Source organism: Clarias gariepinus, chromosome 26 (genome assembly GCF_024256425.1).
Source record: "Clarias gariepinus isolate MV-2021 ecotype Netherlands chromosome 26, CGAR_prim_01v2, whole genome shotgun sequence".
Taxonomy (NCBI): domain Eukaryota; kingdom Metazoa; phylum Chordata; class Actinopteri; order Siluriformes; family Clariidae; genus Clarias; species Clarias gariepinus.
This window is the reverse complement of record NC_071125.1, coordinates 21,760,367-21,781,573: the sequence shown is the minus strand read 5'-3', so window position 1 is coordinate 21,781,573 and position 21,207 is coordinate 21,760,367. Positions and strand designations below refer to the sequence as shown.

The window sequence follows — 21,207 nt, the reverse complement described above, 5'->3', positions numbered from 1 at the left end:
GCATTAAGTATTATGGTGTTATATGATTTGATCTCAAAATTCACTTTTTCATCTAGACACATTTTTAGGATTAATACCATGTTTAATAGTGTATAATATACTGTATATGATGGCACTGTGATGTAGTGATTAGCACTGTCACCTTGCACCTCCAGGGTCCTGGGTTCATCCCAACTCCACTCTGTGTGACTGTTCTCTCTGTGCTTGGTGGTTTTCCCCCACCGTCCAAAGACATGCAGATTAGGTTAAATGGCATTCACACATTGCCCCTAGTGTGAATGAGTGTGTGAATGTCGACCAAAGTCGCAAAATAAAAATAAATACAATGTTAATCTCTATTGGCTTCCACGGTCCCTAATTATATTTGGCCTAACCTGTTAATAATCAAATTCAGGTGTTTTAATCAGGCGCCTTATCCCGTGTGAAGCGTATTCTTAATGCTTCAGCAGACCAAAACATCTTGTTTGGGGAAGGCCCTTCCATTCCAACATGACTGTCCTCCAGTGCACAATGCCAGGACATGGTTTGATCAGTTCGGTGTGGAAGTACTTGACCGGCCCAAGCACAGATCCCTGTGACCTCAACCCCATCGAGTACCTTTGGGATGAACTGGAACGGAGATCGCAAGCCAGGCCTTCTTGACGAACATCAGCACCTGACCTTATAAATGCTCTGAAGAATAAATGGGCACAAATTCCCACAAAAATACTCAAAAATCTTGTGTACAGCCTTCCAGGAAGAGTGGAAGTTGTTATAGCTGCAAAAGGGGAACCAACTCCATATTGATGCAAAGTCATTGCAGATTTGGCCAAATACTTTAATCCAAATAGTGTGTAAACAACCCCACACCTCCTTGATTAATATTTTCTGGGGTGCATAAATAAAAATAAAAATCAAGAAACCAATTATTTTTTTTTTTTTGCAAAAAGTAAACCTTTAACATGCCTCTGTATCTGGACACCTGGATAATTAGGGTTAATTACATTGTTTTTACATTACTTTATTACTATTTTTTTCACATCTCTGCATGTGCATTTTAATTAAATTCGGAGCATCATATTACAGACCTTTTTAAAACTGTAAACTTTTAGTACTTAATTTGATTTTACTAAAGTCATTGTAGTAATTACATTAATAATTAAAATAGAAGACAAAAACAAGACATAATTAAAGCTTTAAATCAGTCTACAGTAGTTTAAAAATTACACAATGAGGGCAAAAATTATAGTAGAAATTATTTTGACAAGGAAACTGTACTGTTATTTATTACCAGTATCATATTTATTTTTTGGTACCAAAAAGTCATACTCACTTATTTTCTACATTTTGTCCTGTACAGGGTCATTGGAGGCCTGAAATTTATCCCAAGGTACAACTCAGTACTCAACAGTAAATTTGGAATAATTATCTGGCTCTGCACGTCTTTGGGGTGTGGGAGGAAACCGGATTACCCCCTCCTACCTTACAAGGCCAACGTGCCACCTTGGTACAAATCTTTTTTTTTTTTTTTCCTAGCTTTTCTAAAAGATCAAACCACAATTTTGGTATGTTTTTTTTTTTTCAGTTATTGAACAAGTTAAAGGTGCATTTGATAAGATTTGTAAAAAACATGAAATGATTATGTGTGGACTTTAACTTCATAGACTGAAGTATTTGTTTTAACTCTTTGAGCAGCTGAACATGTATTGCAACATCATATTATTAAGAAAAATGTGACAAGATTGGATTATCTTATTCATTTCATCTGGGAATCACGCCAGGAGTGTGCGCGTGTGTGTGTCGTCACCCGCTGTTTTGCCGGTACGAGCCCCAAAATCATTCCTACAGAAGAACAAATGCATTATGATACAATACAATCAAACCTTGTTTACTTTTGAAGGAGCGGAAGAGAAAACTCATTTGCTCGTTTTATTACATAGTAACAGAATACATATCCGTAACTGTTTTAGCATCACATTAGAACATAATACATATTCATATCTCGAGGTCATTTCTTACCTTATTAAATAAGAACTAAATAAATCATTCTGGATTTTTGGTGGCCAAAGAACCGTCGAAACTCTCGGAGGGATGACCACTAGCATATTCGCAATTTCATACATACCCCACACACACACACACACACTCTCGCAGGGAATTCCTTTGCAACATACACTCAAAAGATAAGCATAATACACTACATCTGGAAAGAAAATGTTAGGAAACAGTTTTTTTTCCTACTGTTTCCTTTCGACGAGACACTGAGGCATAATGTAAAGGTTTGTTAAGAGGCGTACCGATTCGTCTGATCAGAAGGGCACGGGGCTGTGATGTGTGCGTGAGAGAGAAAAAATGTGTGTGTATATTACAGTGTTGTTCATGCACAGAGGATGAGAACGCAACCAGGACGAGCTCAGCGTTATCATCAGATGCCCTTTAAGCGCTTTGTAGATATAAAGAGACAATAATTCAGAATTATCATCACCTTCATTAAGAATTTAAACGCTTGGAGAGAATTCTAAGCAGCGGTCAGTTCATACTTCTAATAACGAAGCTGTCTGTTCTCCGATGAACGGACATGGGAGGGGAAACATTTTGAGGAGGAGAAAAAAAGTCCTAAAAGACAATGTCGTGTAGCTTAAAAAAAAGGCGAGGTGAAAAAGAGCATCTCAACATTTGGGCAAAAGTTAAACGTGGACTTAAATTATTAACTCTTTTTTTTTTTTTTTATTCATTGCAATTTATTTTTTTATGTTTAAAATTTGGCCTGTTTCAGGCGAAACACTTTATCCTAAATATCCTCCTCCAAGTGCTTTAAGAAGAATAACGAACTGATTATCTGTCATTCATTAAAATGACGCCTTGTACTTTACTTTACACGCGGATGTGCGGAGAGAAAAACAATTTAAAATGACACATGCACGTGATGATGCACAGCGAATATTATTTTTAAATAACCGACATTGTAAACTGTTATAGCAACGATAAGCGGGAAAAAAAAAAATCCAGTCCGTATCGTTTCGTAGCATGTAGTGTTAAGTGACTCGTTGCCGTTTTAGTTTCTATAGTTGATAAAATCACAAATTCGATCAGAATCAATCCGAGCGAGGTGCGAGCCCCCGCACCTTGACTGACGCCAAGCTAAAAGCGTCTTAAAAGAGGCTTAAAAGTGGAGTTAAAAAAAAAACAAAAAACTAAAACTTAAAAAGGAGCTTATCTTACGCATGTCTCTATACTGTGTCTTCATGTAAAACTTTCACAAAAGAAAAGAAAAAAAAAAGCACAGGCATTCATATATTTACAGAGTCTGGCATGTACAGATCGAACTATAAAATCCTTTTTTTTTTTCTTTTTTGTGAAATGCTGAAAATTAGCTTTTGCTAACACTGATTCATCACAGTTAGTATCTGTTGTGTAACGGAACCCTGAAGCAGGATGGAGGGAAGTATGCAGCGGGGAAAAAAAAAGAAAACAAACAAAAAAAACAAGTCTAAAAAAATAAAGCTTTGTTAATTCTCTGTGTGGTTTCTTTCTTTCGGTTCTAACCTACAGCGGGATACGGTGAGAGTCGATGAGGAACCGGATGTGATACGGCTGGAGCGCTATGTACAGGAGCGAGGGAGGGACCGAGTCAGTCCTGATGGCTACTGGACAGAATGGGCTGCCTGCAGATGGGACACGTGTTGTTCTCTGAGAGCCAGCGGTCGATGCAGTGGATGTGGAACTCGTGTGCGCAGGGGAGGCTGCGCAGCTTGTTGCCCTGCGCATACTCGTTGATGCACACGCTGCACGCGCGCCCCTGCTCGCCCTCCAGGCTCGCCTGGCCGTAGGTGCGCGTGGCTAGATTGTCGATCTGCTCTTTGGTGAGACCGCGCGGATGCTCGTCGTCCTCCTCGTCATTCAGCAAGAAGAAGTGCGCCAGCCGCAGGATGGGCAAGGTGCCGTTCTCCACAAGGTTATTCGTGTCCCTTCCATTGGTGCCCACCCGCGCCTGGCCGGCCCCACCGACTACTCCGCTCTCTCGCCCCGAATCAGGCACGGCGTTCCCCGTCGTGGATTCGCTCCCCTGCGCACGCTGTGTCTGAGCAGCCGTGTTGGTGCCCGCGTTCTGTCCAGGGGTGGAGCTTTCCGGGTCGGCCTCGGTCTCCATTAAAGAGCTGAGCTCTCCGAAGCCGGTCATGATCTGCCGCAGGATGGAGCGCAGCGCCGTGGAGCTCGGCTCGCCCAAACCCGTCTCTGAGATGCGGCGCAGAGGGATGCGGATAGTGCTCACGTAGGTGCGGATTCCGGCGCGTTCCGAGCGCGAGATGGTCCGTCTGAAGCCTCCACTGTCGCTCTCAAAGGTGACCGTATTTTCAGCAGCACGGGCACGAGACCGCGTGCGGCTAGCGATGCTATCCCGGTCTCGGTTTTCGCCTGGTCGGATTCTGCGCACCTGTAAATCCAACATGATGGTGGGGTGTCGGCGAACGCCTCCCGCTGAGCCCGAGGCAGGCGTTTCGCCCTCCTCAGTACTCGCCTCGGGGGCAGATTCCACCGGTGCTGCCGACTCAGCTGGAATTTCCACCATCTCTACAGCTGCAGTGTTTCCGGTGGACTCTATGGCGGGAGCACTATTGCTAGGGGTGGGGCTGGAGCTTCGGGCGGGGTTCCTATCCAAAGGAGAGCGGCTACGACGTGAGGACCGGGACAGAGCTATCCGGCGGACCCGGCCACGTGAACGAGTTCTCCGAGCCTCACGGCCGGCTGGCGCCCCCTGCGCACCGGACTGAGAAGCAGCTTCCGGACAGTCTGGAGCATCGTTAGCTTCCTGCTCCTCCTCGTTGCCAAGCGAAGGAGGGTGCGGCTGTACTTGACCCTGCACGCTGTTAGTACTGTCCTGCTCCTGAGGCAGGGACGTAGACATGGTCTGTGAAGGAGGGGGAGGAGGAGGAGGAGGAGGAGGTGGGGGAGGAGGAGGTGGGGGAAGCGGTGCTGGCTGAGACAAAGCAAGGCTCCTTCTTAAACTTGTATACGGCGCCTGAGAAATGAGAGGCGGGGTTATGGGTGGCGTGGTGCTACTGCGAGTGCGCCGGGCTTGAGCACGCCTCCCCAGGGTGGGCCTGGTTGTAGGATAAGGCGCAGGGTGCTGCGTGAAATAGGGCGCGGGCCTCGGCGGGGTACGTATAGTCGCAGAGGCTCGCTGCGAGACAGGAAGTTCGATGGCATCTGAGGCGTCGCTATGTTCGCCCGGCTCGGGCTGCTCGTGATTGATGTTGATCTCCAGGCTGAAGCGAAACTCGCCACTGTTCGGATTGGTGCGACTGACGGCGCGCCACGTCTGGTTGCCGCTCTGGCCGCTGCGAGTGGCGTTGCCTGTGCGCCGGAACGTGTTGAGCCACTCCAGCAGCGAGTCTCCGTTAGTGCTCTCGGCACCAGGCTCAGCGGCAGCTGCAACACAAGCGCACGGAACGGCGTCTGGTCAGGGTTGTTTCATATTATTATTATTAATTCTTTTTTACAGAATACACAAGAACTAAACATCACGTGAGCTAAAGGTCAGCGCTGCTGCTGTGAACAGCGTAACTCACCGCTGCTGCCCTCCTGTCCTGCCTCACTGTTCTGCGGACGTGGTTCAGCGCGAGGCTGTGAGGACACACGCTCCTTCGCTCCGTCCAGACGCTGTCTCAGCTCTTCAGCTGTTACTTCACCTACATAGAAACCGAGAGAGAGAGTTAATCAGCAATTTAACAAACATATCAGCAAAGTGCTGGGATTAGCATCATGATGAGGACCCTGTAATGTGTTTGTGTGTGTTTAATCACCTGGTGTGCCCAATAGATTGCTGTCTCTCATGAGCCGATACTCTTCCTCGCTTAACTCGTTGATGAAGTGGTAGTACGCCTCCTCCCGCCGAAGACGCTCGGCCTGACGACGACGCTCGTCTCGCCCGCCGGGAGGGTCCATCACCACGGAAACCGCTGTTTTCCGTGAGCACACGGGTAAAAGGGTAAAGTGTTAGCACATACTGCTAGCACATGGACATAATTACATAGCAGGAAGATACATTTCGTGGAGTGATCGTTGATCGCTGATCAGTGCTGTTCCTAAAGACCAATCACTGACCAGCAATGTTCTTGATGACCACTCAATAACCAGCAGGATTATGATGACCAATCACTGACCAGCATTGTTCTCAACAGCTAATCAGTAATTAGCACTGTTCTCTATGATCAATCGATGCTCATCGCTGATTGCTTAGTTCCTTCGTTTGTTTTTCTTGTTTCGCGGTAGTTGGCATCCAATAAGTTGCATTACCTTCACCTTCTGCGAGTGGTAAACATAGTGAAAAGGGATAAAGAGAAGCTCTCTCCTTTAGGGGAATAGGAGCAATGGAAATTTGAAAGGGATGAGTACACTGTGAAAAGTATTTTAGAAAATGGAGATGGGGAGATCGAGACCAGAAGATGGCGGTAAAACAAGAAGAAATAAACAAACAAAACAATCACTGATCAGAACTGTTCCCAACAGCCAGTCAGTGATCAGAACTGTTCCCAACAGCCAGTCAGTGATCAGAACTGTTCGCAACAGCCAGTCAGTGATCAGAACTGTTCCCAACAGCCAGTCAGTGATCAGCATCCTCCCCAACACCCCATCAACATCCATACCAACTAATCACTGATCAGCCCTGATTAGAATTGTTTCCAATGACCCATCACACTAACCACTGCTGTTTGCTCCGCCCACAGACTTATTTGTTCTTCCTATTAATCTCTCTTGGTTCTTGGTGATTTTTAATAAAAAGCCAGCAACTAAAGACAACCTCTTTCACACTTTAATCCATTTTCTTATTTGATTAAACCACAGAACAGAGACTCTTGCTCTTTGCTTATGTTCTCATAACCCCTCCTTCTTCATGCAACGCATTTTATTATGCAAATGACCTGCATAACGGTGCAATGAATATGTAAGTGATGTTTCATGACGTCACCGGGAGACTTCTGGAACGTGCTCGCTACTTTCCCCTGAACAGAGATAGCTGAATGAAGGCTAACATGGCGGTGTGGCAGGATTTAAATACTGGGTTTGCGGTTTTAAGAAGTATTGTAAGTGAATGTGGAATGTGAGGAGGAAACCAGGTTATGAGTGGCATGTCGTGGGAAGTGATAAAGGCTGGAAAAGGTTAAAATGATTAAGATTTCTAACCCAACGACAAAAAAAATATATGACAAACAGGGTGATGTTATGCTTCGATGTTAATTCCACTCAGTCCTAAGTCATTAGAGACCTCAAAATCTACACCATGAATATAGTGATCCCGTAAATCCGAAGCGTTTCAGTTCAGACTACCACAATAGTACGTACAAAGAAAACTGAAATAAACCTTCTTAATCGCCGTTATTGTTCAGGAAGAATCCAGAGTTCCAGCAGGCCATGGTGAAGAATGCAAAGCTAGCGGAGCACTAAACTGACGCCGTCAACCCGTTGACCAATCAGAGGACGAGAAAACATGACTGACACGCGAAGTCACCAATCTGCGCCAGCATTGGGCGGGCCATGACAAAGAAAACGTCGGGCACCGTGTAAGGCTAGCACTGAAACCGAGACACAATGAAGCAGCGCCGTGCTGCCTCTAAAACGCTGCGAAAATCACAGTCTAACATGTCGCCATAGTAACACTTCAGGAGCGATAACGAGAAGGAAAAACGAGCTGTCATTTTCGTATACGAGTTCATTCGATGTCGAGAAGACATCCACGAAGCTAACGGGCTAGCTCCAGAAAAACAGCCGTTTGACAATTGTTTAGCCGACATTCAAAATACTATCGTTAGTGAACAAACCTAACGAAACGCATCATTAACACCGAAGCTATGTGCGCTCAGGACAAGCTGCGATGACACAGCCAAAACGTACCTGAAACAGCAGCTATAACACGGACGGGTGCTCTTTCCTCTTCGCTCTGATTACAAATGTAGCCTAGGTGCGTTATCTTTTTCTTCCACCTGTATTACAACAAATCGCGCCTTCTACACGGTGATTGGCTAGACGGCCTAGGGTTGCCCAATTCTGCCTCATGATTCGTTAATATGGAGAGCAATTAGACCAATCCTAGAGCGGGAGGCGGGCTTATTCGGAATACAGGTGGGGAAATAAAGCGACTAAGATGGGACTGATGGTGCTACACAAATACATGACCGACTGGGTAACATGCTTGGGACGAAAACGCGTTCCTATTTGTAAATTGCGTCATTTTATCTGGGATTACTTCTTATATATGTACATACAGAGGGGGGCAAAAATTTATACACACTGCAACAGTTGTTTTCCATGGCCTTAAAAAAACTCGAATTAAGTTTAACCAGAAATGTGTAGTAGAAGTTTCCTCTAAATATGTCATTTTTTATTCTTCTTCCTATCATGTCTCTTTTTGAGGGAGTTTAGCTCATACTGTATGTCTGAGTTTCTTATTAATTGTACTTTTTCCCTTATCACCCCAAGACTAAAGGCATTTTTAGCACAATAAAGGTATGTTTATATTATTATGTAACAGTGGGTGTTTGTAGAAAGTACTTTAATACAAAACGGGGATGTGTGGACTTTTTGGAATTTCAAAGTTTTTCAAAAAAAACAACTAATTTTCCACAGGTAGTGAGTTAAAAAGAAATCCACGTGGTGCACCACAAAGCCCGATCGCTCTCAATTAGCGGCTTTTACGACGCTTTTGCGACAGTGCCGTATGCCGACGCGCTGCTCTCCCCAGTGAGATACCGGCTGGGAAGCGCAGTTGTAGGGGGGGAAAAATAGCAAAGTCGGCTCGCAAACGCGAAAAACACCGAGCGCTCTGTGCGGTTTAAAACAACAACAACTGGTTGTCATCTGCACGTCGCGAAAGGTTAAATGTGGGAGTTTAAGCAGGATTAACGGCGACGCGGGGAGGGAAGGCAACTCGTTAGTGTCAGCGGGGTTTGGAGTAAAGTTGCCTCCCTGTTAGCGGCGCTTTAAAGGGAAGAAAGACAACAGAAACCAGCTGCGGTGAAAATGGACTATGATTTCAAAGTGAAACTGACCGGAGCGAGGGAGCGTGTGGAGGACCTGTTCGAGTATGAGGGGTGTAAAGTGGGCCGGGGGACCTACGGGCATGTGTACAAGGCGAAGAGAAAAGACGGGTGAGTTTCACCGCGAGGCCTTCGTGCCTAAACAATCATCATCCTGCTCTCACCCTCGGTCACAGAGGGCTTTACTGCACCTACAGACCCGGGCAACCGCGTGACATTGCGTACGTGTCCGCGCGCGCGTGTATTTTTTTTCTGCTACGTTTTTTTGTTTTCTATTTAGACGTCTTTATATGACGTGAGACATGTCCACCCTGGAGCTCTCACATCCAGGCTGATCTGATAAATTCTGTGGTGTCTGTAAGCTTGTCCTGTTCAAACCCTGCTTCTCTAACGGGTGCCAATACTTTATCTAATAATGCATCCACAAAAAATAACAACAATAGGATGATATCATGGTGTGTGTGTGTGTGTGCAATATTGAAAAGAATGTAACAGATAAAAAAACAAAAAGCAGTTGATTGGATTTAATAATCAAAACTAAAACACTTTTGTTTCAGAAACTTATTTCAGCACTAAATGTTTATCAAAATGTCTTTAAATACCACAAACAAACACAATCCCTTCCGCTGCTAGGGGTCTGTATCTCTGTCTGTATTCGGGTTTAAACCCTGAAGTGGGCGTGGCCTAAAGCCAGACTCCTAGCCGCAGTAAAAGGTTCGAAGGTTTTTAAAGACGGACGTGTATCCGTGAATGACGATCCCGGTCGAGGTGGCTCAAGCACGCTGCAGTTGTCCCCGTGAACGTCCAGCGAGTGGAACGCTCAACGGATTGCAAATCGACAGATAATTTGTCAATTTTCAGAAAAATAGAGACGCATGTGTCTGTCGGAACTGCACACACTATCATTCACCAGCACCACTTGCACATTACAAGAACTCGGCTGGAAGTTATCACCGCATCCACCGTACAGTCCTAATCTCGCCCTATAAGCCTTTCCCATTGTAGGAGTTCCTGGGAGGCCAGTGTTTCAGATGTTAAGCAGGCGGTCTGATCACGGCTCCAGCGTACTGATAAAACTTAAAAGTATCCAAGCACTATTGAAATGCTGGGATAAGTGCATTAGTGTAGCAAGGGTTTATATAGAGAAATTAATAGAGTATTAACTCTTATAACTGGTATTCTGCTCAAATCAAAAGGCCTGGTTTGATTGGAAACCCCAAATATATGTTTTAAGGTGTATCGGTTTGGTACGTTGTTTAATCAGTGCATTTTCAGCACAGTAAAATAAGTAAAAAAATCTTTACTTTATAAAAAAGTAAATGACTTGTAAATGTCTAGCAATCTCGGTTATCTAAGCTGTGCACAAAATAATAAAAGCACTGTCTATAGGGAATAATCCCAAAAACACTTCTTTAAAAAGGGGGAGTTAACTGGCAGTGTGTCTTTCATGACATAAAAATGTCACTTCAGATTAAACTTTACAGTTTATTCTAAAAGATTTAATTTTTCCCCCTGTTTTAGGATTGATATCAAATCAGCACGGCTGTACACGTCATCGGAAATACACACAAAGTAACACTTTTTACCTTCAAACAAGATAAACTGTAGATTAGGAGTGTCACCGTACACGCATTCGGGTTTGTACTGGACAGGCGGTTCGGGTCTGTACGTGTCGTGATCGGAGTGAATAGAGTCAAGCATGAACTAACCTAGCACTCTAGGACTCTCTCCAATAATCCGGTTAATGTGGATTAATGTATCACACAGCACGTCGTTAACAACTTGTAGCAAAAGATTTCACATATCATTTGAGAGATGAGATTTGTTCAGAATTACGTTATTGGCGTTAGCTGTAGCACCGCACGACAGAAGTCACGATCTGGACCTGCACAAGTATTAAATTGCAAAAGGAATAAATATCGGCAAACATCGTCTTTAGCGAGTAATATGATTAAATGCATATTATAATGGATTTAATAGTTACATACCACAGTTTAAATCACAACTGTAATGTGTGCAAAAATAATCACAATGTGATGAGTTAAAAAAAAAAGAGATTTTATAGCATGCAGCCTTAGCTTGGTGTTACTTCTTATTCTCACCTGTTAGAACTATGTCTCTTTCAACCTGTCGTAGTGTAAAGAAACCTTCATAATTGGACCCTTAAGACCCTTCAGATGAGGTGTAAGCTCTGGAGATGTCTCTCACCTCTTTCATCTTCGTTCCTTTATTGTATTACGTCTCCAGAAACATAAGGACAAATTAGTCACTTCTCACCGAAGGCGAACGTTCAGACGTTTATTATCTATATGCTGAGTGGTCACAATGAGTATTAGGGACGGGAATCACAAGTATACAATATTATCACGATAACTAGGAGGTGATTTGATTTGTATTTGCGATTCTGTAAGTCTGTAAGTATCCTCATTTAATATCACATATACAGATTATTCAGATTTCGTTACAATTCTAACCAAACTTAGCAAACCATTCGCTCCTACTACCTGGGATGCTCTTTTACCTGAATAAGTGTGAATAGTTTAGAGTGCACCACCCGCAGGCTTATAGAAGAACGGCAACATTTACCGCCTCAAATGCAAACAAGTATAATTTAAATATAATAAAAAAATAAAAAGATTTTGAAGTCAATGTGGCGAGACATGAATTGCCACATGAAAAAATCATGATACCGAACTGAATCTTTTCTCCTTTTTTTTTTTTAAATGAATGTTTTTTGTGAAAAATATTACAATCTTGGAGGACAAGTCTGTCCTTCTCCACCAGAGTAAAGCAAATTGTACACCGGTTAAGTCTGATGTTTTCTCGACCGAGCTTTTTGGCGCTGATGAGTTGAAAATGTATTAAATTAACCTAAAAAAAGGATGTTTAAAAGAAAATGGCAGCATCTGGTACCTTATGAGCAGACTAAAGAACCGCACGCACAGAAACCATCTGTGTTTTATTCAAAAATAAAATAAATCCACAACAGCTTGGCATGTCTCTCCTTCTCCGTGTGCTTTATAGGAGCTCGAGTTTATTCTCCCTCAGACGTAAAACTGTGCGAGGGGGAGAAGTTTAGACGCAGGGTCGTCAGATTGTATTTTTATTACGCCATGGGAGTGTTCAGGCTAACGTTGGGTTTGAGGTAAGCGTCGATGTTAAAGGATCTGCACGCCAGCTTGGACAACACGGCTTGGCACGTGATTGTCCAATTAAGGATTTAACAAGCATTTGCGGTTCGACCACGAACGGGTTTGTTTAGTGTTATGTGAAGAATGATGTGTTCACTTCCTGAAGTGTCAATCTATGTTTAACTGCAAAATGGATAAAAAAATTATAAAAATTATTTGTTAAGATTCAAGGTGCCAACTTTCGAGGTTGCAGTTCTTCTGTAATCCTGCAGGTGGTGCTTTGAACTGTTCACACACTGGCAGGCAGGACAGGAAAATTATTTACTAAGTTTGTTTAGAATTGAACATACCCTTAAATGAGATTTACCTACTTCGGATGGGAATCGCTCGATAATATATTATCATGATACCTAGAAGATAATTTTTTTTAAAGATATTGTTCTTAGCCTATAATTTTCCTGTTTTGTGTAAATAGTTCAGAGCACCACCTGTAGGATCATAGAGGAACTGCAACTCCTAATCTTAAAAAAATAAATAAAAAACATTATTGTATTGCTGTCAGACATGAATTGCAACACAAAATAATCGCAATCTGTAACTGAATCCTATTTCATTCATCATTGCTAGCGGTTTTCCACCGACCGCCCAATAGACGGAGCTGCTCTTCTTCCCTGCACTTGAGGACTTTTGGCATGAAGACGCATCGTGTCGTCCAGCGCTGCCTCGTTAAAGTCCAGACAGCCTGGCGGCCACAGCCTTGTTAAGCCTCTTAAGTGTTTAAAGCTGGTTTTGTTAAGTTGCCGCTAACTCCAGCAACTGGATCCGACTTCCCAGTGCTGATTCAAAAACAACTTCTGTAAAGAGCTGATCTTCTGATTCAGCTCTCAGACCTTCTTTGCTTCTATGAGAAGGTTCGAAAGCATGCTGGTGTTGGGTGGGAAAATGTTCAAATGTACAGTCCTGATTGGTTGGTTTCTCACTGTAGGAGGTGCTCAGGCCGTAATGTGATTCGACAAACTAGGGTTTGTGTCCAGTTGATGTCTAGACTGCTCTTGAAGAGTCACAATCTAATTTTTTTATCATAATTTAATAATATACAGTGTTTCCAGTCAGGATTTGCGTTTCTACAATGTTTGTCGTTGTTAAACACCATTAAAAAGAACATTCATAACGTGGAGCCGCGCTATACAGCCGGCAGACTGCGTGTGTGTGTTTTTGTGGTTTTGCTATCTTTCAATATCTGTGTCGCGAAGTGTGTGTGTGTACGCAGCAGTATGTTTTCCCTGTAGATGCTTACTCGAGTGAACTGTCTTCACAGCGCACACACTGTATAAGGATTCTGAGCATCAAGAAGATGCCTCATTTCCTGTCGCGTCTCGTTTAATCAGTGTTCTCACGCGCTTGCTTTGTGTTTTATTCACAGGAAAGACGATAAAGAGTACGCGCTGAAGCAGATCGAGGGCACGGGGATCTCCATGTCAGCCTGCAGAGAGATAGCGGTGAGTTTTTGGGGTGTATGGAGCGTTTACGGTATAGGATAATCTGCAGCGGGATTTAGATAAAGAATGGGGAGGAGCTTGGAAATATCTCGCTGCAATATCAGGAGTCAGTCTCCTGGAATAATAATTTTTCAATGAAGCAAATCTGTCTGTTCTGTGTCTTCATGGTTTTAAAATCAATGGGAATCTGTCTCACTGTGTGTGTGTGTGTGTGTGTGTGTGTGCTCAGCTGCTACGAGAGCTGAAGCACCCCAACGTGATCTCACTGCAGAAAGTTTTCCTGTCACATGCGGACCGCAAAGTGTGGCTTCTCTTCGACTACGCAGAGCATGACCTCTGGGTAATGGTTACACATATACACACGCGCATACACACGCGCACACACACACACACACACACACACACACACACACACACACACACACACACACAGATTAGAGCACTTTTTCACAATACAGCATGGCACAGCTTGCTCAGAACCCAGCAATGCCTGTGTGTGTGTGTTTGCAGATAGCTGGATTTGTGTTTGCCCCTTTTGAAAGGCGATAAACTTATTTGGGACTTTTATCTCTTGTTTTAGCTCAACTCCTATATCTCAGCGTTTGTTTTAGCTCCACCACAATATCCCAGCACAGGTTTTTTTTTAGCTCCACCCCTATATCCAGCTGCTTGTATTAGCTCCGCCTCCATATTCCAGCGCTTGTTTTTACCTTCACCCCATACAGCCCAGCTCTGACTTTAGCCCCACCCCTATATCCCAGCACTTGTTTTAGCCCCACCCCTATATCCCAGCACTTGTTTTAGCCCCACCCCTATATCTCAGTGCTTGGTTTAGCCCCTCCTCTATATCTCAGTGCTTGTTTTAGCCCCACCCCTATATCTCAGTGCTTGGTTTAGCCCCACCCCTATATCTCAGTGCTTGGTTTAGCCCCTCCTCTATATCTCAGCGCTTGGTTTAGCCCCTCCTCTATATCTCAGTGCTTGTTTTAGCTCCACCCCTATATCTCAGCGTATGTTTTAGCTCCACCACAATATCCCAGCACAGGTTTTTTTAAGCTCCACCCCTATATCCAGGTGCTTGTATTAGCTCCGCCTCTATATTCCAGCGCTTGTTTTTACCTTCACCCCATACAGCCCAGCTCTGACTTTAGCTCCACTCCTAAATCCCAGCGCTGTTTTAGCTCCACCCAATATTCCATGCTTGTTTTTAGGTGTACCCCATATCCCAATTCTGTTTTAGCTTCAACCCTATGTCTCAGTGCTTGTTTTAGCTCCAACCCTATGTCTCAGTGCTTGTTTTAGCTCCACCCCTATGTCTCAGTGCTTGTTTTAGCTCCACCCCTATATCTCAGTGCTTGTTTTAGCTCCACCCCTATATGCCACACTTGTTTTTAGCTATACCCCCCTATCCCAATTCTTTTTAGGCTCCACCTTTATATCTCAGCACTTGTTTTAGCTCCACCCCCAGTACATCCCAGTGCTTGGTTTTAGCTCCACCCCTATATCCCATATATGTTTTTTTCAGCTCCTATTTTAGCTCCTGGGAAAAAATCTGTTATGAACGTATGTCTCTTTGCTCACTGTGTGTGTGTGTGTGTGTGTGTGTGTGTGTGTGTGTGTGTGTGTGTGTGTAGCACATCATTAAGTTCCACAGAGCCTCCAAGGCCAATAAGAAACCTCTGCAGCTGCCGCGCGGAATGGTGAAGTCTCTCCTCTACCAGATCCTGGACGGCATCCACTATCTGCACGCCAACTGGGTCCTTCACAGAGACTTGGTGAGTGTGTGTGTGCGTGTGTATGTGCACTTACAAACGCACTTTCCTGCTGTTATCTCTCTCGAACAGTTTAGTCTGCCAGTTTCTATACTCTTGTTATGAAATGTTTTGATGGAACGGATGATTCAGTGCAGACAATCTGACAGGAGGAGAACGAATGTTAAACTCGTCCCCGCCGCGTTATTAACAGGGAGCAGAGCGCAGTTCGGGTACAAATCTTACAAACTCATGCGCGGTGAAACATGAGACATCACACAGTACAGTTCAGTAAACATCCTTTTTTTTTTTTAAATAAGAGAGCTGAGATACATGCAAACGAAACATCCTCCTGCTTTCAGTTTTAGTTTTGATCACAACCTGAAATCATCATTGTTGCTGTGTTAATGAACGACTCGTCTGCCTTCACAATCTTTTAATACACTTTTTATGAATCAATTAAAAGCCAGATTTGTTTTCTTAAAAGCCCGTAATTAGCTTTTGGATGCGGCGGTAGGGATTAGTCATCTCTCTTGATTGCTTTAAACCTTTAAATGCTCGAAGAATCCCTGATAATCCTCCTTTTCAGTAATCGCCCTCGGTCCTTTTTCCTTCCCGCGGCCCTGTAACCATGTGCACAAACGTTAACTCATCAGTGTGAATAGTGTAATACTTATAAAAAGTGATCCGATGATGTCATGGGTTTCGGTGAACCGCAGCACGAGCTTTGGCGTACACGCGAACGTTACGTATTTACACAATCCAGTTTGAACCAGCTATTTCGGGTAGTTTCAGTGACCTTTTAAACGCATACTGACGTGCACAACTCTCAAGTCTGGTCATGTGACCTTTAGGCGTAAAGATTCAGGGTGTGAAATGCAAGAGAGAGAAAATATGATGCAGAACCAGAATGTACTGTGGTTCTTTTATTCTATCTTTTCGTGTGTGTGCGCTAGTGTGTTCTTATCTCTCGTTTTTTTCCTCCCTTCTGTCCAGAAACCCGCAAATATCTTGGTAATGGGCGAGGGGCCAGAGAGAGGCCGTGTCAAAATAGGTACGACCTCACATGTGTCTTATTCCATCCTTGTATATGGTATGAATAACACATCTACAGAAGTTATTTTTGATCATTTATATATACATGTATGTTTCCTGTAACAGCATATGCTGAAGTGTTTTCTCGTTCTTCATCCACCGCATGCTTTTAAAATGAGATTTTTTTTTCTTTTTCATGTCCATGTGAAAGATTTGTTAATATATGATCTGAAATTCAGCCTGAAAGACTGCAGAAAATGTTTATAATGTTATATGTAATGTAATAAAACATTTTTGCTCTCTGATTGGTTTTTGTGGTGTGTGTATGTGTGTGTGTGTGTGTGTGTGTGTGTGTGTAGCGGATATGGGCTTTGCCCGTCTCTTTAATTCACCACTGAAGCCTTTAGCTGATCTGGACCCTGTGGTAGTTACTTTTTGGTACCGAGCACCGGAGCTCCTGCTGGGGGCCAGACATTACACCAAAGCCATCGGTGAGTCACGTGTGTGTATTTATGTTTTTAGGCCAGTGTGGGTCCTTGCAGTCCTGTGAGTCTTACTAGAGATGTGGGGAAATTGATTGGTATGAATAAACAATTCTTGTGTGTGGCGATTCCCGTATCATGACATAACGGCCAAACCCATGACATATGGGTTTCTCGCCACTGGATGCAGTGCCGGTCCCAAGCTCGGATAAAATGTGAGGATTGCCCCAGGAAAAGTATCCGGCGTAAAAACCTGTGCCAAGTTGTTGTGTGGATTGGATGGTCCGCTGTGGCAGCCAAAAAAAACATTTATAACAGATGGGCCAGTGACCAGAATCTGATGGTTTTCAGTTTGATTTGCTTCACCGGTTATCAGCTGATCAGCCTCAGATATAAACGATTCTGTACAGACGCTAATTAGTCGAAGATCACGTGTGTTAGAAGCGTCACGTGCTCGCAGCCACTCAATCACTGTCAAGTTGAGTTTTGAGACTTGAGGAGGTAAAATGTCACCATTTCTTTATAATCCTACAGGTGGCGCTCTCTGAATTGTTTACACATTTTTATCTGATGTGGTAGGAGTGAATTATTTGATAAGTTTGTTTAGAAATAATAACTAGCAAAGGACTGAGACACGTGCTGTTCAGTACAGCCCTGTAGCTTTTTGCTAAATTTAATTTGAAGTTAAATGTTGGTAAACTCTTGGTTTTTAAGTGAGAACTAATGTGAGGCAGCATTTAATTAATAAAAAGGGCTACATGTAATTAATCATTAAAAATCTTATCTGTTTTTTAGATATCTGGGCGATCGGCTGCATCTTTGCAGAACTCTTGACCTCCGAGCCGATTTTCCACTGCAGGCAGGAGGACATTAAGACCAGTAACCCGTACCACCATGACCAGTTGGACCGCATCTTTAACGTCATGGGCTTCCCTGCAGGTAATCCGAGGCATCTCTGCATTTCTTTTACTCCAGTCTGTAAATATTTTCCAGCTTCTCACTCCCATCAGTCTTTGATTTTTCATGTATTTAGCATCTTTTAAACCTAGACGTGGTCAGAAGTCACTCATCGCTACAGCCAATTGAACGTGTAGATCCAGTTCAATTTCCTCAATAAAAGCAATTACATCATCGTTTTGGTGCACAACAATGTCATCAAAGTGCGCTGTTTGTTTACCCTCCTCCATGACAGAAGTGCTCAGATTACAGTTGTTCCTTTGTCTGCTCAGATGTTTGGTTAAGCAGCTTTTCGATTTTCACGTACTTAACAAAACAGACCACATGCACCATGGGATTGGTCTGAAGAATCGTTTGGATTTGTTGCTCAAACAGAGTTGAGAAAATCTCAGCTTATTAGTCTCCCTGTTGCTAGGAAATCTGCTGAAATCTGTTGAAATCTCAGCTTCGTGTTCGGGACATAAATAAAAGGTCACCAGTGTGAACTAGCACCGATTAGATATTTAATGAATATCAATATATTGTGCAAAAACATATAGGACAAAAATAATATTTATATTTGATATAGTTTGATGTTGCGTTAAATTACTTGTTTCTTTCGTGATAAAAGTGTTTGTCTCCTCTGTCGCACTCTCCGCACAGCCATGCTTACATACTTTCTCTACACCAGAGTTTACCCCTAACATCAAATCCACCTGGGTTTTGGGTTCTCATTGTGCCACCGTGGCAGCTCAGGGCCCTCTGGGGGTGTGTGGGCGTGTCTGGCACCAGGACGTTACGTATTGGGGCCTCCATGGAACGTGTTTGTCTGGCGCATCCCATGAGAACTGGAGGAGCAGGTCGGGTTGATGGGCTCTTTGTTGTGGTGCACTGGGTTCCAAATTTTTGTTTCCTTCAAGTATGCGAGAGCCGAAGGCGCCTGTGATCCTGTCGCCACTCAATTAAAGTTTGATGTTGAGGATTTACCCATTAACTTGTTGAAAACAAGAAGTCACTTGCCTGTTTCTTTAATTTTTTTTTCCAGATAAAGACTGGGAGGACATAAAGAAGATGCCGGAACACTCCACGCTGATGAAAGACTTCAGAAGGAACACGTGAGTCTGCGCTTTGTGTATAGTTTCTAGTGAGGACGATCTCATCGTTGATCTCGTCGTTAATCTCGTCGAACTAGAAACGTATAGCGATTGTAGCTTAGCAACCGTAACTCGGTACAAGTACAAGCTTGACAGTTGTTCAATAAGCTCGTGCACAAACTTGCGACACACGTTCTCTTTCCTTGTGACTGATTTATTTATTTTTTCCTTGCAGATACACTAACTGCAGCCTCATAAAATACATGGAAAAGCATAAAGTCAAGCCCGACAGTAAAGCATTCCACTTGGTGAGTTTGGAAAGTTCACCCACATTTGTCTCGATGACGTTATACTTAATGAATTCCGTCGCTGATACGAGTCTCGTCTCTGTTCCAGCTGCAAAAGCTGCTCACTATGGACCCGATCCGCCGGATCACATCTGAACAGGCCATGCAGGACCCGTACTTCCTGGAGGAGCCTCTTCCCACCTCGGAGTGAGTGGCGACGCTCTCTTCACGCTCAAACCGTTTTTCAGCTTCTCATGTGCTTGAACGTAATTTTACACGTAATTTTTTTTTCTCTCAGCGTCTTTGCCGGTTGCCAGATCCCGTACCCCAAGCGAGAGTTCCTGACTGAGGAGGAACCTGAGGACAAGGCGGATAAAGTGAGGAAGTTCTGTCGTTTTTAAGGCTTGAACCATGTTATGAGACAATATCCTCAAAGCTAAAGCACCATCTGTAGTTCCAACTATAATTCTCTTATTCTTTTATGATTAAGATTGATGATTTATGATTTTTTTCTAAGACATCGCTAAACCTAAACCAAAAAAAAAGTAAGCACTGAGTGCGCTCTCTCTCTCTCTCTCTCTCTTAAATGCCATAGAATGTGTGTGTTTGTGTGGAGATTTTTCGCTGTTGTCAGCGTTTGTGTTCTTTTTTTACATTTGTAACTGTAGAAGAACCAGCAGCAACAGGGGAACAACCACACCAACGGGGCGGGCCACACTGGTAACCCTGACAACAGCCACGCACAAGGCCCGCCTCTCAAAAAAGTGAGAGTGGTTCCGCCCACCACTACCTCAAGCGGCCTGATCATGACCTCAGACTACCAGGTAACTAACACACACACACCACAATACACAAACCACGGTAGAGCTGCACAGTTCTGCTACATCCACAACATTTTGTGTCAACTGTTAGAAAACCTCTACGTGAGAATATTCTGATCCTACGTGTGATGTTTCTGATTTCAGCGTTCGAATCCACATGCTGCCTACCAGAACCCAGGACCAAGCACATCACTGCCCCAGAGCAGCATGGGATACTCCTCTACCTCCCAGCAGCCTCCACAGTACTCTCACCAGACCCACCGCTACTGAGCCCATGCCCACCCGGCGCCCGACAGACAGAACGTTCTGAGGCCGGAGGTGGGTGTGGCTACGGAGCACGAAACCCTGGCCACTCCTCCTCCTTACGGGTGCTCGTCGTGTAACGTTACCATAGATACAACGCCAAGACCCAAACTAACATAACGACGCATCACATTTCCGCGACGGTGGAGAACGAAAGGGCGGACGATGAATATGTGTCTGTGCCATGGGTCATCTGTCCGATTCTTCGCTGTGACCTTTCACAAAGTCATAAATAAACATTAAAAAGAAAAGATAAAGAGCAAAAACAAAAAACAAAGTGGTACTGAAAGCTGCGCTTAATCTGAGGGGGTTCTTTAATCAGCAAAGCTCCCAGCATCTCCAGAACTAAAGCTGCTAATTAATTGCCAGCATTGACAGCATATAACACACACAGACACGCACACACACACGTATACACTTAAACACACATTTATACGCAAGTCATTGCTGGAAGTGTATTCTCAGTGCTGGAGCTGCTGAGTGAAGTCTGACAAGTGCACCTAGTGCCCCCTGCTGGACAACAGCACTAATGGTCACTGGGATGAGAGGGATGCAGAAGAAAACAGAAACTTGACTTTAGTAGTTCTAATTTAATGTTTTTGGCTTTTGTTTTCACGTTAGGACAGAAAAAAGGCTTCCGTTTTTTTTTGCTGTGACGGCCGCAGGTCTGAGCCTGATTAGAGCCGGTTATAAGTGGAGAGCAAAGCGACGATGCGTTGTACTGTATTGTAATGAAATATTTTACATGAAGCAAGTATCCTGATAATAAAGTTGGAAATGTTTAAAATGGGATTTCACCCTGTTCGTCTTTGTGTGTGGGCGAGTGGATGTAAACTTTTATATCTTGGTGGTCC

At 43.8% G+C, this 21,207-nt stretch overlaps 2 protein-coding genes across 2 annotated transcripts; one reads left to right on the top strand and one right to left on the bottom strand.

The window, feature by feature from the left end:
• Window positions 1-1,588: 1,588 nt before the first annotated feature.
• On the bottom strand, window positions 1,589-7,944 carry rnf6 (ring finger protein (C3H2C3 type) 6). The gene is made up of 4 exons (XM_053488258.1): window positions 7,873-7,944; window positions 5,784-5,939; window positions 5,550-5,669; window positions 1,589-5,409 (listed from the first exon to the last, which is right to left on the bottom strand). The coding sequence occupies exons 2-4, from the start codon at window positions 5,923-5,925 to the stop codon at window positions 3,611-3,613; spliced, it is 2,061 nt and encodes a 686-aa protein (XP_053344233.1). The 5' UTR covers window positions 5,926-5,939; window positions 7,873-7,944; the 3' UTR covers window positions 1,589-3,610.
• Window positions 7,945-8,680: 736 nt separating this feature from the next.
• cdk8 (cyclin-dependent kinase 8) lies at window positions 8,681-21,145 on the top strand. Its single transcript, XM_053488344.1, has 13 exons — window positions 8,681-9,125; window positions 13,569-13,644; window positions 13,874-13,984; window positions 15,279-15,419; window positions 16,392-16,449; window positions 16,790-16,921; window positions 17,708-17,851; window positions 18,894-18,963; window positions 19,178-19,250; window positions 19,339-19,436; window positions 19,528-19,606; window positions 19,898-20,053; window positions 20,195-21,145. The coding sequence occupies exons 1-13, from the start codon at window positions 8,998-9,000 to the stop codon at window positions 20,318-20,320; spliced, it is 1,392 nt and encodes a 463-aa protein (XP_053344319.1). The 5' UTR covers window positions 8,681-8,997; the 3' UTR covers window positions 20,321-21,145.
• Window positions 21,146-21,207: the final 62 nt, after the last annotated feature.